This window comes from Lepisosteus oculatus, chromosome 12 (genome assembly GCF_040954835.1).
Source record: "Lepisosteus oculatus isolate fLepOcu1 chromosome 12, fLepOcu1.hap2, whole genome shotgun sequence".
In the NCBI taxonomy this organism is placed as follows: Eukaryota; Metazoa; Chordata; class Actinopteri; order Semionotiformes; family Lepisosteidae; genus Lepisosteus; species Lepisosteus oculatus.
Window position 1 is genome coordinate 32,748,413 of NC_090707.1, and position 15,156 is coordinate 32,763,568.

At 42.3% G+C, this 15,156-nt stretch overlaps 1 protein-coding gene across 4 annotated transcripts in view; it reads right to left on the minus strand.

Moving 5' to 3' along the window:
• Positions 1-15,156, minus strand: part of ino80db (INO80 complex subunit Db) — a 41,102-nt gene that overhangs the window by 15,911 nt on the left and 10,035 nt on the right. For all 4 annotated transcript variants that reach the window (XM_069196264.1, XM_069196263.1, XM_069196261.1 and 1 more), the window contains exons 2-3: positions 6,162-6,408; positions 2,382-3,280 (exon numbers count right to left, since the gene is read on the minus strand). In XM_069196264.1, coding sequence (XP_069052365.1) covers positions 2,382-3,280; positions 6,162-6,379 — 1,117 coding nt within the window. In that variant the 5' untranslated portion in view covers positions 6,380-6,408. The remainder of the gene's footprint in view (positions 1-2,381; positions 3,281-6,161; positions 6,409-15,156) is intronic.

The following is a 15,156-nucleotide window of genomic DNA, read 5'->3' on the forward strand; positions in this document are numbered from 1 at the left end:
CCATTCTTTCCCTGTAATAACGGAGACAGTAAAAATGAAAAAATAATATTTTGTACAATATAATTAAGTAAGCCTGAAAGGAATGAAGAGCAGGGCAGTTGGTATAGGGTGTAGCAAAGGAACAAGTAATAGGTTTATTTCATGCTGAAAAGAGAAGAAAAAAACAACGTTTCGGCTGTGGAGCTTTCTTTGAGTGTAGGCAGAATGTATGTTGATTGTTTTGTTTCCTTACGGGCCATGCCAGTGCTGAGTGTGTCTGTCATAGTGTCACTGGTCATCTGTTGTACCACAGACACAGTTCAAGTAAAGAAAATTAACTTCATGAAATGAGGTGGTTACTACTGTGGAAATAGCCCTGCTTTGGTGAATTGCTTAGAATGGGTACTTTTTGTGCTTTGCATACTTCAGCATTTTTTTTTACAAAAACAGCCATTTTAAAATATAGACTAAAATGCAAACAACGTAAAAAAAAACTCTGTAAAATGCATAAATACTAAAACAACCACGAAAATTCAAGAATATGAGTGGTTCCCTACAGGCAACTGCTTACGATGGGAGCTGTTTGCGTTTTGTATCCTTTAGTGCAGTGGTTCTCAAACTGTGGTACGCGTACCAGCAGTGGTACGTGGCGTGCCGCCAGGTGGTACGCCAAATGACCCTGGAACTGTGTTGTGTGCGCTGAAAAAACTGGGACGGGTTTTCATATTTTGTATTTTTATACGTGTCGAATACGCAGCCTACGTACTACGATACAGTGCGCGCTAATACTTCAGTGGACACAAGAGATACTCTGTAATTCTATACCACTCTATAGGGAATGCGTGCTACGGACGCAAGTGACCAATTGTATTTAAAAAAAGCTACTGTATCTCCAGCAAATAGGGAGAAATGAGAATGTGCGTGATTTTGGAACAATGCCAACGTTGTAAACACAGGAATGCATAGAAATGCGTGCTTCGAACGCTGGTAATCTTGTGAGCACAGGAAAGCGTGAAAAATAACAGAAAAATATTTAAGAACTGTTCTAAGTTAATTTGAGAAAAATACACCGAGCGTCTCTGTGTTTCTCTCCCATGCGCATGAAATAAATACTTAAAATAAACACTGAAATAAAAACGGAAACGTGGAAAAATGCACGCTTGCGGATTGCTAAAGCAGGTAAGCCCCACACTATTATGTGTGGAGAAAAAGCTGCTGAACAGATCGACCTGCTGCCCCCCCCAAAAGATAGTCATTCATAGAATTATTGAAATGAAATATTATATCAAAGTACGCTGACAGCGCGCGTTAAGATGAGCAGATGTTTTTCACTGCAATTAGATGAGTCTGTAGTCGATTTGGCCCATTTGCTTGTTTACGTTAGATACGAGTTTGAGGGTACGTCCCGTGAGGACTTTCTGTTCTGTAAGCCGCTACCAACAGGAACTACAGGAGAGCACGTATTTCAGCTTCTGAATGAATTTATCGCAGAGAATGGCATCGACTGGATAAAATGTGTCGGATTTTGTACAGACGGTGGCAGAGCAATGACAAGCCAACACAGCGGTGTAGTTGCACGAATTAGAGAGGTTGCTCCAGAAATTAATGGTTTCATTGCAACATCCACCGCGAGACCTTTGTCGTCAAGAAAATGCCTGACGATTTAAAATCTGTTAGACTGTTGTGAATTGTATCAAGGCTCGAAAAATTAATTCACATCTGCTTTGCTCAACTAAACAGGCTCACCCCTCTCACTGAAATAGTGCTTTTTTATTTTTATGTGTTTTTTTTTCTGTAAAACACTTTGAGAAGCCACATTTTAATATATCAAACAAAGTTTATTATTATAATATTTATTATATGTATGTGTGAGTGTGTGTGCACATGCGCTCATGTTGGTCATTGATAATTTCTGGGGTTTCTATGAGATGATGACTTGTCGGTGGTACTTGGATGCTTTGGTTAGATTAGGGGCGGTACTTGGTCCAAAAAGTTTGAGAACCACTGCTTTAGTAGATTTTATACATAAAAATTAGTTTTTTATATTATAAAACAAGGCACAGGAACAATCGTCACGGACTGTGCCGATTGCAATTTTTAGCAAGAAGTCAAAAGATCCCGAAAACACAAATATAATGCATACATTTTTCTCATGCGATTGCACATTTCAGGGCTGAAACTTATGCTAACTACGTTTTAACGGAGTGCGATTTAACGGACATCTGGCAATAAGGGACACCCCTTTCCCCCCTTAGTCTGTGAAACCGAGGGTTAACTGTATTACAGTTCCCTGGATGTGGGGTCCGATCAAGCTGCTCCTGGGATTTTTGTGAGGAAAAACAAAGGTGTGCTGAGCGGTACCTGAGAACCGAAGGCGGGAAGAGGCGGCACAGAAGACCTACCTAAGTGGGGGAACAGGTCCCCGTCTTGCTGCTGGCGCTGGGTGCACAGCTTGACCAGCCTCTGCAGCCTGGCCAGGCAGGCGGGCGGCGGAGTGAAGACGGCGGGCTTGATGACCACCGCGTGGGGCCTGGGCGAGTCCGCGGCCGGAGGCAGTGCGGCGGGGGGGAGGAACGGCCCCCCCACAGGTTTCCCGCCGGGGGCCTGACCGGCCGGCAGCGGGAGTGGCGGGAGCGGCGCCGCGGTCTGCGCGGACAGGCCGCCCGGCTGAGGCGGCGGCGGCTTGCATATTAACCCTGGCGGCAGTCCCGGGAGGCACGGCGGGGGCGCGGGCAGGGGGAGGGGGTACGGGTGCTGCGCGGGGGGCGGGGCGGGCGGCTGCTGGGCGGGGGGCAGAAGCGGGCCGGGCGGGGGGGAGTTCCGCGGCGGCGGGGGCGGCCGCAGGGGCTGCTGAAGCGCGGGGCCTGAGGCTGGGGGAGGGGGGCTAAAGTGCTCGGCGGCCGCGGCGGGGGGGGTGGTGATGGCGGCGGCGGCGGCGGCCTCGGCCTCCCGCAGCCGCAGCCGCTGGTTGAGCGCCAGCCGGCTCTGCAGCTTCTTCTTGACGGCCGAGCCCCGCCGGGGGGCCGCCTCGTCCCCGTCCGCGTCGTCCTCGTGGAAGGCGAAAGGGTCGAGCAGCTCGTCGGGGAACGGCGGCGGAGGCGGCAGCAGCCGGGACCTGGGCGGCGAGAGCAGGGGCTCCTCCAGCCCGTTGGGGGTCTTCAGAGCCAGGGAAGGCACCGTGATGTTGAGCGCCACCGACTCCAGCTGCGGCCGCGAGCGCATCTCCTCCATGGGGTCGTTCTTCTTCTTCCGCTCCTTCTTCGGGATGAAGCCCAGCACCTGCAGATGGCTGTTGCAGTACCTGCCAGGAGGAACGGAAATAAGAACCGCGTTGCGTTTCCGATCGGCAGTTTCGGGGTGTGGAAGGATGTGGAATTAATATGAATTAATTTTATTTTAAAACAAAACACATTTGTCTCTTAAAGGATACCAATGCACCATTAGCCTCTGACATTTATTTCGCTAGAGGTCTGGCATAGTGTGAGAAACTATTCACTCCAGCAACTTGTTATGGTTCCAAATTCCATTAGCATTTGGAATAGAAAGTTCATATGTATTTGCTCATTTGTACAACATCAGTGAGTCGCCAAGCCCAATGATTAAATGCATTAAAACCTTGCCAACTGATCTGGTCTGATCTCATAAGCTGAACAAATACGAGCCTGGTCTGTATTGGGAGGGAAGGTCCCTGCAGTCAAATAAGATAAGATCACTTTAATAGCCATATACAATTTCTTGCATTAGGAATTTGTCTTTTCGCATACCCCAGCTTGCTCTCCATGGGACACACAGACGGAGAGAGAAGCTTGGGGTCAGAGCGCAGGGTCAGCCATTGTACAGCGCCCCTGGAGCAGCTGGGGTTAAGGGCCTTGCTCAGGAGCCCAGCGGAGTAGGATTCCTCTGCCGGCTGCGGGATTTGAACCGGCAACCTTCCAGCCACAGGCGCAGATCCTTAGCCACAGAGCCACCGCTCCTGCCAAATAGGTTGCTACTGCCACTGTTCTTGGAGATAATGCACTTCTGACTTGTCCAAAATTTCCAGTCCTATGTTCCAACACGGACACTGTGTTGCAGGAGATACCACTGTTTAGAATGAGGACCAGATATCTGCTTCTGATAAAAGATAAAACTGCTTTTAGACTTAAACAATACTGAATTCCCCCTCAATTCAATTGGTGAACAACCTTCTCTATTGTGTAACGGGGCTGCTGAAAAATGAAGGCTGACTCATGTCACTCAGGTGGGTGCTGCACTGGTGGGTGATGTGACTTCATTCCTATGTGCAAAGTGCTTCGGGAATTTGGGATAAAAATGCATCAATAATAAGCATTTCACGTGTATTCACATAGAGCAGGGCTGTGGGTGATGTGACTTCATTCCAATGTGCAAAGTGCTTTGGGAGTTCTTGGGATAAAAACGCTATACAAATGTACCAATAATAAGCATTTCACTTATATTCACACACAGCAGGGACCCAACTAACTGTCAAATATATCTTTTCTAAAGCAATGCATTTTTTACATCATTATCAGTTTCATTATGAAACTATTAACCTACGCCAAAAGAAGAGTTTATGTCCCTGGAAACTGAATATTTTTTGTCAAAGTTTTTAAAAGCAATTTTTGGGAACCAAACACTCTTACGGTCCATCTGTGTGTGTCATGCCGTATATACTTCAGGAAGAAAATGTAACTACTCGTGAAACGAATGTCCTTCAAGAGAAATAATTTGTTTTAGTCTTTATGCATCCTTTCTGTTCATGTTAACCCTAAGTTAAGGTGTGAAAAGGCAGTTAAGGTGTTTAAGAAAAGCTGCATCATGGATGTTTATATGAAAAATAAACATCACTTTTACCTAGGTAGGCTACCGCTGAGTACCTTAACTGTGTAAAATATGAGTACTATGTAAACACTAAAGAGCAGACCAATACATTTTCTACTCATCAGAAAAATAAAAACTTTATAAACTGGAAAAAGAAACAGAATTTCAGAATATGTTCTGACTCAATAAACTTACTGGAGAATAGTGATGGTAATTAGAAAATAGGTATTCTTTAATGCAATTTGCAATTTCTACTGTTTACTTCTAACTTAGAAGCTTACACCATACAGAAACATGCATCCTACATGATTTATGCACTGTTACATTTTACATTTAAGATTGCATTTTTATTCTATAAGTAAGGCAGAGAAACTATCCATAGACTTGTGCGGAACACCAAGACAAAGTCTTCGAATTATTTTATTCTCGTAGGGGAGATTATGAATTAGAGCAATAAATAAAAGCAAGTGAGAAAGACATCCATATACATCTTGTGCACAAAACTACTCAATCAGAAATATTTTGGGCTGCCTCGAAAACAACTCAAACTTACAACTGCACGGGTGAAAGCTCTTATCGCTACTTTGTGGTCTATGAAGAAAAGTGCAGTTCTTTCGGCTGACCTGAACAACCAGGTCTTCAAATTGAAAGATGCTAAAAAAAAAAACACCCATCCCTTTTCGAATCACTTCTTCCAATTCAGGGTCACAGGGGAGCTGGAGCCTGGCGCAAGGCAGGGTTCACCCAGGTGGGGACACAGACAGAAACACACCGGGCCAGTTTTCCTGAAGGGACCCTCATGCAAACACGGGGAGAACATACAAACTCCACCCAGACAGGCACCCCAGGTCCAGCATTGAACTGAACGGCCCGGCCCTGCAAGGCACCTAACCCCTCCTTGCGAAAAATTACAACGGTTTCCCCAAAGCAGCCCACGGGGGTTAATCAGCAGTAACACATCAACACTCGCATGGCCTCAGCAGCTCCTCCACCAGGTGCAGGGATGGCCTAGCAGTACCCTGGAGATGAGATCGCAGCAGGCTGGGTCAGCCCACCTGGGAGGGAGACAGCTGCCATGGCTGGATGAATGACTTGCATCTGACACCTCAGCCCAGCCACCCTTGTTTAGTCTGGGATGTATTGCATGAGAATAATTATTATGTATTATGTATTGCTCGTCAGCCTCCATTCAATAGGCCTCCCCTTGTCCACACACACTGTCACTGGCTGGTTCATCAAAGCCTGTGTGCAAACAGCCTCTTTGCCTTCAGCAGAATAACGTGTTTCAATCTACATTTAAGTATTCAAGCTGGGACAAACCAGTACTACTACCATGTCCATCACCTGGGCAGCTGACCCACCTGCGATCCTCCGACTTGGGGATGGGATTGGTGCAGCGCTGGCTGTTGTACTTGGCCACATATTCACACTGCTTGAAGGGCGCGGTCTTGTCTTCGAGGACGTGGCGGATGCAGAAAGCGTAGCCGTTGAGCCGCCGCTGCTTGCAGAGCTTGGGGCTGTACGAGCACAATGGCTTATTGTCCACCTCCGAGAAGTGTATGTGTTTGCCTTCATACATCACGTGACTCTTGTCCTTGTGAACATCAGCTGATGAGGTAAAGCAGGATAAAAAAAAAAAGACAAAAAAAAGGAAAAGGTTACTTCACCACCCAGCTGGCCGACTGGCTGAATCCTGAGAGGGAGCACGCGTTTAAAAAAACACGGACGAGGGTAAACAGTTCGGCGAGAGGTGTACAGCTCCCATTGTCCGATACGTGTTACTTAAATTTCAACTGCTGTTTCGCAAGTCTACAAATTTAATGTTAAGAATATTTCAAAATGCTGCTACAGTGTTAAACAAACAATACAAAGTATATCCTAAGAAGGTTAATGCAATGTTCTCAGCATTACTTGGAAAAGTACGCATTCTGTTCTGCTCTTAAACTCTTCACTATGCATATATACACACACCGTTCTGTAAAAACATCAATGGAATTATTATACATGGGGGACAAAATATAAGAATATAACTACAACAGATTCACAAAGTATCAATTTTTGTAGCTGATGCGCTGATGTTTAATTTGACAGACATGACACAGGTAAGGCCATTTCACTGACACTACCAGTGTTTGTATAAGGGGTTGCCGGCTGAAAGCAGTATAAGCCGTGCTCCTGTGATGCATGCTCTGTCTTGTACCTGTTCACTGGTCTCTAAACCCGAGATGCCACACATTATCCCAGCTCATCCCATAAATGGACAATCGGTAGAGCATCTATGGCATAACTGTCCCATTCTCATCTTACAAGAAAGCCATAACATGGACACGATGCTAAGATTGTCCTACAGAGAGGGTAGCCACTGAAGTACTAGGACTTGGATCAGGGTTTTGCTATGCAATTAGGTTACTGTCAATCCGTATATGTGGAATTTTTGTTATCAAAAATTAAATTACACTTGGATCCACCGTTGTGTAGCCAGTGTATAACGATTCATGTAATATTCCGCAAGCCTGTATCATACTCGCTGTGTCATCTATCAAGGTAGTTTACACATAACCTTGAATCATTACTAAGAACCACTGCTGGTGAGCCCACCTGTGATCTAGCTTCCACATACTGAGGGCACATGGGAATCATTCTCTTGATGAGTGGGGATGATTTCTTAACGGTTTTTCTTTCGCTAAGCTTCACATTAAAGAGGTTAATTGACCTCGGCAGCTGTGCTGAATCAACTATCACTCTAATGAGGTGATTTAATGCTTATGCAATATTTAAAGTCCTCCGAGTGTATTATTGTCCGGCATGAATGATTAATCATAAAAAACATTTACGATTCCAAATCCGTATGCTTCACTTTTCTAACAACATACATGCATTAGTTTCTTATGGGGTGCAGTACAGTTAGTTGCTTCTCAATTATCAGCATGTCTAAAATCTCACACTTATTAAAATCTGTTGCAAGTCTAAAGCAAAGTCAAAGCAGATTGCCTCCTGGGATAGGATATGTCTACCTGAACTGTTTCTCTTTCTATCAACAGAAAAAATACAAAAAAAACAGAATAATGGTACGGACCTTTCATACAAAAAAACTAAATACGGAAACAAGCAAATCCATGTTTATCCGTAAAAAAACATGGGAAGATATAGCAAGTTCATGTCAAGTGTCCGTTAATTTTGAAGCAAAAAAAAAAACAGTTTACACTACAACCCATCACAAGTGTTCAGTTCTCTTATCTAGAGCAGAAGGCCTCCAGGTTGGGGTACCTGAAAATGGAGGGCAAAAGTCACAAGGCATGTTTGGAGGAATTCTTCAGCTGAAACAGGACAGCTGCATAATCCAAATTACCTTAAAGCTGTGGCTAAACCGACTTTCCTTTCACAATCGATTGGTATAGTATCGCATACTGATACTTTAAACATGTTCCTGTACACAGACTAAATGGTTTTCAATCAGAATCGAAAAGGTAACGCATAGGAGGAGGATGGTCAACCTGCATGTGAAAGTCATCTGGCTCCATTTTTCTTGTTCGAGAATCAGGCCTGGCTTTACCGGGAACACCAGAGAAGTTTGAAATGCTTTTGGATTTGGAGAATCTCCTAACGAGCTCACTGCTTAAGAAGAAACGACTACTGGGAGGGTATTACTTAGTCTCTGTGACACAGTGCCTTCCACTGTATTTTCATGGGAGAGCAACAGCGAGGCGTGCCACTATTTGACTACAGAATTGGTTAATGCTGTTCAATGACGAATTAAACCAACTTCAAAGAGATAGTAAGGGTCTTAGGAGTGATTTTATACCCTTCTGATTTGTACTTTTATACAACTTTATCACTCAAGTGGTTTTAATGCTTTCATGGTCAAATCTTTGCTTCAACTTCACTACCTGACAGAGAGACCTAGCAGAGATAGGTGTTAAATCCAGATTTTCATTTTACTTGTACTATGTGCGCTATTTGTTCTGAAACCACGCACCTCTGAGTCACACAATTAGTTGAGAGACCGTTTGTGAGCAATTATAACACACAAAGGACTCTCTACTAGCTACATGGCTCGTTAAGGTAATTTCGAGCACATAATTTAATTTAATTTTTATTCATTATTCTTTATATCGATTATATAGTAACAGTACGTGTTGCTTTTTGCTTTGAGTGGAGTAGATTGTATATGTAACAGGTTTGCTACTTTAAAGTGACAGGACTGCAAACCTCAGAACAAAGTATGAAAACTGCACAGGGATCTGGATACTTTTGGAAAGATACTGCACAATAATCGTCTGTAAAACAGGATATTTTCTCTGCCCCCTCGTTTACAACAGATGTCTAGCAAATGTATTTAAAAAAAAAAACATTTGCACTATTTACATTTATAAGCAATTAATAAAAAACAGCTATCAGAAATGCGAGCAGAAGAACACACCCTCTCCTACCCTCCCTCCCATCCCCCCTATAGAACTGAAAAAGACCAACCAAAAAGCCCATGACTACAACAATGATAGGAATAACAAATGTAGTTTATTATTAGCTAACTGGAGGTACGTTCTATCTCTATTCTGGTTTTAAAGCCACCACACCACTGTTTTGACAAATTACACTGGGTGGAGCTGACAGCGCATACCTGAAGGTCAGTAGCCTTAGTCATACAACTCCAGCCACACCATTCCAGTCAGGGATGCAGTCCTGATCAATGAGGATTTAAGAGCAAATGTGTGAGTGGGCATTAGCCTAAGGGTAGAGAGGGTTAGATTTCAAATTAAGAGTTTCGGGATTGAGGCTAATGTTAAAGTTAACGTTTGAGGAAGGGTGAGGCAACTGCAATGCTGTTTTCATATTCCAGGGTGAGAAAGAACCAGCACTGATGAGTGCTTTTCAAACTACAGGAACAGTACATTATACACAGTAATGTGTAAAACCTCCAATTGACATCACAAAATTTCCAGGTCTGCGTAGCGTCATGTTCCGAGATTCAGAACGAGGCAACAAAACATCCAGTGACGTGTGTGGCTGTATGACACTGTAAACAAGCAGACTTGTGAATACATCTCTTTTAATACAAAGGAAATATTGCTTTAGATTTCAAGACAGTTTTGCCGACAACTACCTACTTGTTAACTCATGCACGCAGATCATAATGGAACATTTCTGCAGTGAAATCTCTGCTGCACAACCTGTACTCCTCCGTTCTTACATCACATGACTTTAGTCATTACGGGGGACTAGTGAGCAGGAAGGGCCGCATCACGTCACAATCTGTGGCAACTCTCATGCGAGTTGCGTCAACATGATGGCTCCCAGTACTTTCACAAAGTTCACTATGCTTACTTTGAAATTTGTCATTCTTTTCTACAACGTCAATGAATTTATTTTAACCGGTCTGAGAAACGTAAGACTGCAGTTCCCCTTTAAAAACAGGGCTAAGGTCAAGGTAAGGACTGGGTTAGGGTGACTGTAAAGGGGAAAGGTATTATTTGTGGTTTTAGTAATGCATCTTTGAGGGACTGATGGAAATACAGTTTAAAGGGCTGCTACATCGATTCTGACTGGAGATTCAATAGGATACAGACAATTCATTACTCTGTTTTGTTTTCGTTGCTATGTATGCACTGTTATTTGCAAGTCATGTCACGTGCTAGGAGCTGCACATACTGTAGAAGACCAGGGGGCTTCAGCTACACTGTGAGAGCTAAAGAGAAGCCCTCCTGAGTGAAACAGCACTCCAAAGCTTTTAATTGTTATTGTCATGAAGGCGGGCAGTCATTGTAATTTCATTCACTCCTGCACCTGTCCTGATCGCCTAGTACAGTTTGATTAAAGGGTAAAGAAAGGCAAAGAATAAGCTTGTCAGACTGAGCGAACACAGCTCTCCGGCACTTCATCTGTTGGGTGGTGATGTCCTTACAGAGAAAAAAAAAAGGACATTTGTGGACTGAATCAGAGCAGTGATAAAGTAAAAGATCAAATATTCTAAAATTCTATAGTGATAAATGAGAAGCATATGCTAAAAATAATATAATATTTCATCTTTTTAGGAGATCATTTGAATCAAAGTGAAAACCATTGATACATAAGCAATGAACTGCTTTTCATTAAAACACAAGTTTCGGTTAGACCGACGATTCTTTCAACAGAGCAACATGTTTTCAATCATTCATTTTGATTTGGTGGAGCTCGGACATCACACCAGGAGCAAATCATGTTGCCTGACCCTCGCCGTTTTTAAGCATAAACATTTATCCATAAGAGCGGGAAAAAAAAAATTGGAATGGGTTTCGTAAATAACAGAGGAGAAAACAGCTCCAGCTTTCTACTGGCATGAAGAGACATGAGGCAGGCTGTCGATTACACAGGTGGCGTTTTAAGGCAAGTTCATTTCACACTCCAGCAGCGCACAACACTGGGGATAAGACTCTTTTGTCTTGGGAACAGCTGGTTGATGACGGAAAACCAGGTCAATATAAGAGGAAGTTCTTCCAGGGGGATAGACCAGAGATAAACTGATTTCCCCCCCTTTTAAGCAAGTTTATGTTTTTATACAAAACTCGGAAGCCTTGAACTGTCTCGGTGATTAACTTGTTTTTGAAACGTGCCTGAGTTGGCCTGGAAGAGGAAGGTTCTCCAGGCTCCAAAGTTCTCAATGTTTCACCCTCTTCTGCGGTGAAAAGTATTCAGACAACTGCCCCTCAGTGTCCCCCAACGCCTCCCAAAGGGAACACTGATCTCTAAAGAAAATAGCTTTGTACAAATCTACAAAAACACACAGGCACTTATTAAGATAAAGACTTCAAATCACGAACCTTTCTCCACAGGCTCACACAACTAATAGAAAATGTACAAACCTGAAAAGAAACACTTTCTATACATAAGCCAAGTTATTTTCATTGTAACCTACACAACTATAGCTATTCTCTAAAATGATATTACATTTCATGGCAAATACTCTTTTCGATAAAGCACTGAATCTTCATGGATAATAATGCAAGTAAAAGGAGACAACTACACACAGTACGTATGCAGCTAAAAATCTTCTCCTTTCATGAGCACTAGATACTGATCATTGAATACTGAGGGGGGAAAATGATGCCCCCAACCTTCCACCCAAAAACCCACACAGTAAGAAAATTAAAACAATTTATTTGATATGATTTGGTTAATTAACAAAAACGTTCAGTTCTGAATAAGCCTTTAAGGGAATCACTCAGAAGTACAAGTTGAAGATTCCACAGATTTCACTCATCAAAAACATTGGCTTTGTAAATATCAATAAGGCATTACTTTTTTCACAATCCTGTGTAATTTGTCCACCTCTAAATTGGAGTCACGTTTGAAGGTTTCATTAATGATTCTAACAACAAATACAGTACTTACACTTATTTTTGACAGTTATTGCACTCACTATAAGTACAATAAGGCCTGTCTAAACTCATTCACGCAAGGGTTACCAGACACTTTTTGATCTGCAGTTAAGATAGTTGGCTTGAGTATTGCAGTGTCCTCTTAATTATCCAAACCCCCAAGAAAACAGGAACAAAAAACATGTAACAGATTGAGTTTCTTAAATAATGTCTCTTCCTTACAAAACTTTTAAACTGTGATTGCAATAGCTTAGCACAGAGAAAAATCATATTTAACATCTAGAAGGGGACATACTTTATCCACTGAAACCATTGTTTCATTAGATCATTAGATAGGACCTCATGTTAAACACTCCTATTGTTATAAGAATCTAGTTCAACCTTGAGAACACAGGATAGATTTCAAACAAGAGGGGGGCATTCAGTCCATCTAACCCATCTTCTATTGGGTCCCCTCACAATCTTCTCCTTTCAAAACTTGAGTTCCTTTATCCGGTCTTTAGCCTGACAGGCCAGAATATACAGTGCCTTGCAAAAGTATTCAGACCCTTGACACATTCTCTCATTTCACTGAATTACAAATCCTACATTGAAATTGAGTTCTCTGTGATATTTTTATTTCTAAGCACTGAAACTCAAAATTAATCATTTTAATGTGCCATTGTTTTATGTCAGAAAATATTCTTAAGAAAAATAACTGAAGACTTTTGCAAGGACTGTCAATGGACAATGGATGTCAATGAACATCTTTTCTATCATCTGGTAACCAAAATTGCACACAGTATTGTAAATGAGACCATACTAATGACTTATAGAACTTTAATGCTACCTCCAATATTTTGAATTATAAGTTTTATTCCCTTTTAACTGCTTCTCCACATTTCTTAGATGTAGATGTCAATATAAACACCTACGTCTTCTTCAGAAGTAGCCTCCTCAAGCTCTAGATTTCCCGTTTTGTATTTCTAGTTTATGTTTTTAGTACCTGCATGCAAAAGTCTACATTAAACTTCACCTGCCAGGTGTTGGACCAATCTTGAATTTGATCAAAGTCGTCTATAGCGTTTGCTAATTTCGTATCATCCGCAAACTGGACTAGTTCATTATCAAGACCAGAATCTGGATCACTGAAATAAATCTACGAAGAAAGTGGTCCTAGGAACATCCTTCTGGTACTCCACTAATTACATTACCCTCATTCGAGTTTTCCCCTCTTATAAAATAGAACAAGAAGGGGATAACAATATATTTAACTGACACTTCCAAATCCGAACACTTGTGCTTGTCTGAATGCGTATTGCATGCAATTTGAGAATGAACTGCTTACGAAGAACTCCAACGAAAGCCTAAAAATCGAAATTCGCTGTTATTGCTTGTTAAAAGGGTCATAAAATGTTGGGCAGGCGAGTTCTTAACCTAAACCCATGTTGATTATTTCTTAGGACATTACATCCATATGGGTAATCCTCCGGTTTAGTTCTTTTAATTTACTTCAATTACATGCAAGGTAAAAGAAACAGACTCCTTGGTTTTATCATTCGATTCACATTTCACACCCTTATGGATGGGTACTACATCAGTGATTCCCCAGGCCCTGGGTACTACCACTTAAGCAACTGTTGGAAGTGCTGTACCAATGACTTCTGAAAGGCATCTCTTGTTCATATTGAAAAACAAAACAACCGACTTGTGGATCCAAAGCACAATGCTTGTAGTATGGAGACTAAATCTAAAGGGAAATATTCAATAGAGTGAAGACTATCTTTATGTCACTCCTCTTAAATCAGTCGGTCGATTCTCACTTAATAATAATTGCTTACACTTATATAGCGCTTTTCTGGACACTCCACTCAAAGCGCTTTACAGGTAATGGGGACTCCCCTCCACCACCAGTGTGCAGCCCCACCTGGATGATGCGACGCCAGCTATAGTGCGCCAGAACGCTCACCACACATCAGGAGGAAAACGGAGTAATGAAGTCAATTCATAGATGGTGATTATTAGGAGGCCATGATTGGTAAAGGCAAGGGGGAAATTGGTCCAGGATGCTGGGGAAACACTCCCAACTTTTTTAGAGAAACGTCCTGGGATTTTTAATGACCACAGAGAGTCTGGACCTTGGTTTTACGTCTCATCCGAAGGACGGCGCCTTTTTACAGTACAGTGTCCCCGTCACTGTACTAGGTTATTAGGACCCACATAGACATACATAGATTATTACATAGACCCACATAGATTATTTGGTGAGCGCCCCCTGCTGGCCCCACTAACACCACTTCCAGCAGAAAACTCAGCTTTCCCAGGAGGTCTCCCATCCAGGTACTGACCAGGCTCATACCTGCTGAGCTTCAATGGGCTGCCAGCTGTGAACTGCATGGTGATATGGTGGCTGGCCACTTACAGACCTTTCTAATGTTCCCCAAATGTAAGCATACAGAGGAGAAAGGTTCAAGTATAAAACAGAGTTGCAAGATATCAATACAATGAAACTTCATTTACCACACACAGATGGCATTAAATTCAATACAATGATAAGACTAATCCTTAATAAACCATGTAGGCAAATTATGAAGACATTCTCATTGAAGAGAAAGACATTTACTCAGCAGGGCATTAAACCAGCCTTCTACATTGAGACACAACATAGCTCCAGCCTGGACTTGAAACCACAGCCCTTCCAGCTGTGAGCTTGAATCCCTGACCATGTCTCCATGCTGTTAACCTACAGATCAAGTGACTCTAATCTGACCCCCACAGGGGTAAATAATAATAATCAACATTTACTTTTTGAAATTAACTATGTTAAGACAGGTTAAGTATAAAAAAAAACATCATCTTCCCCCATCCAATTGTTTGTACAAATGATTATTTGTTTGGCACATAATCCTTTTCTTTCTGCAGTTAGGATCCCTAATTGAAAAATTACTTGCCTTTTCTACCAAAGGAATTCTTCGTTTAATTGTCTAAACAGTCAGAAATAATACACACAGGGCTCTAATAATCA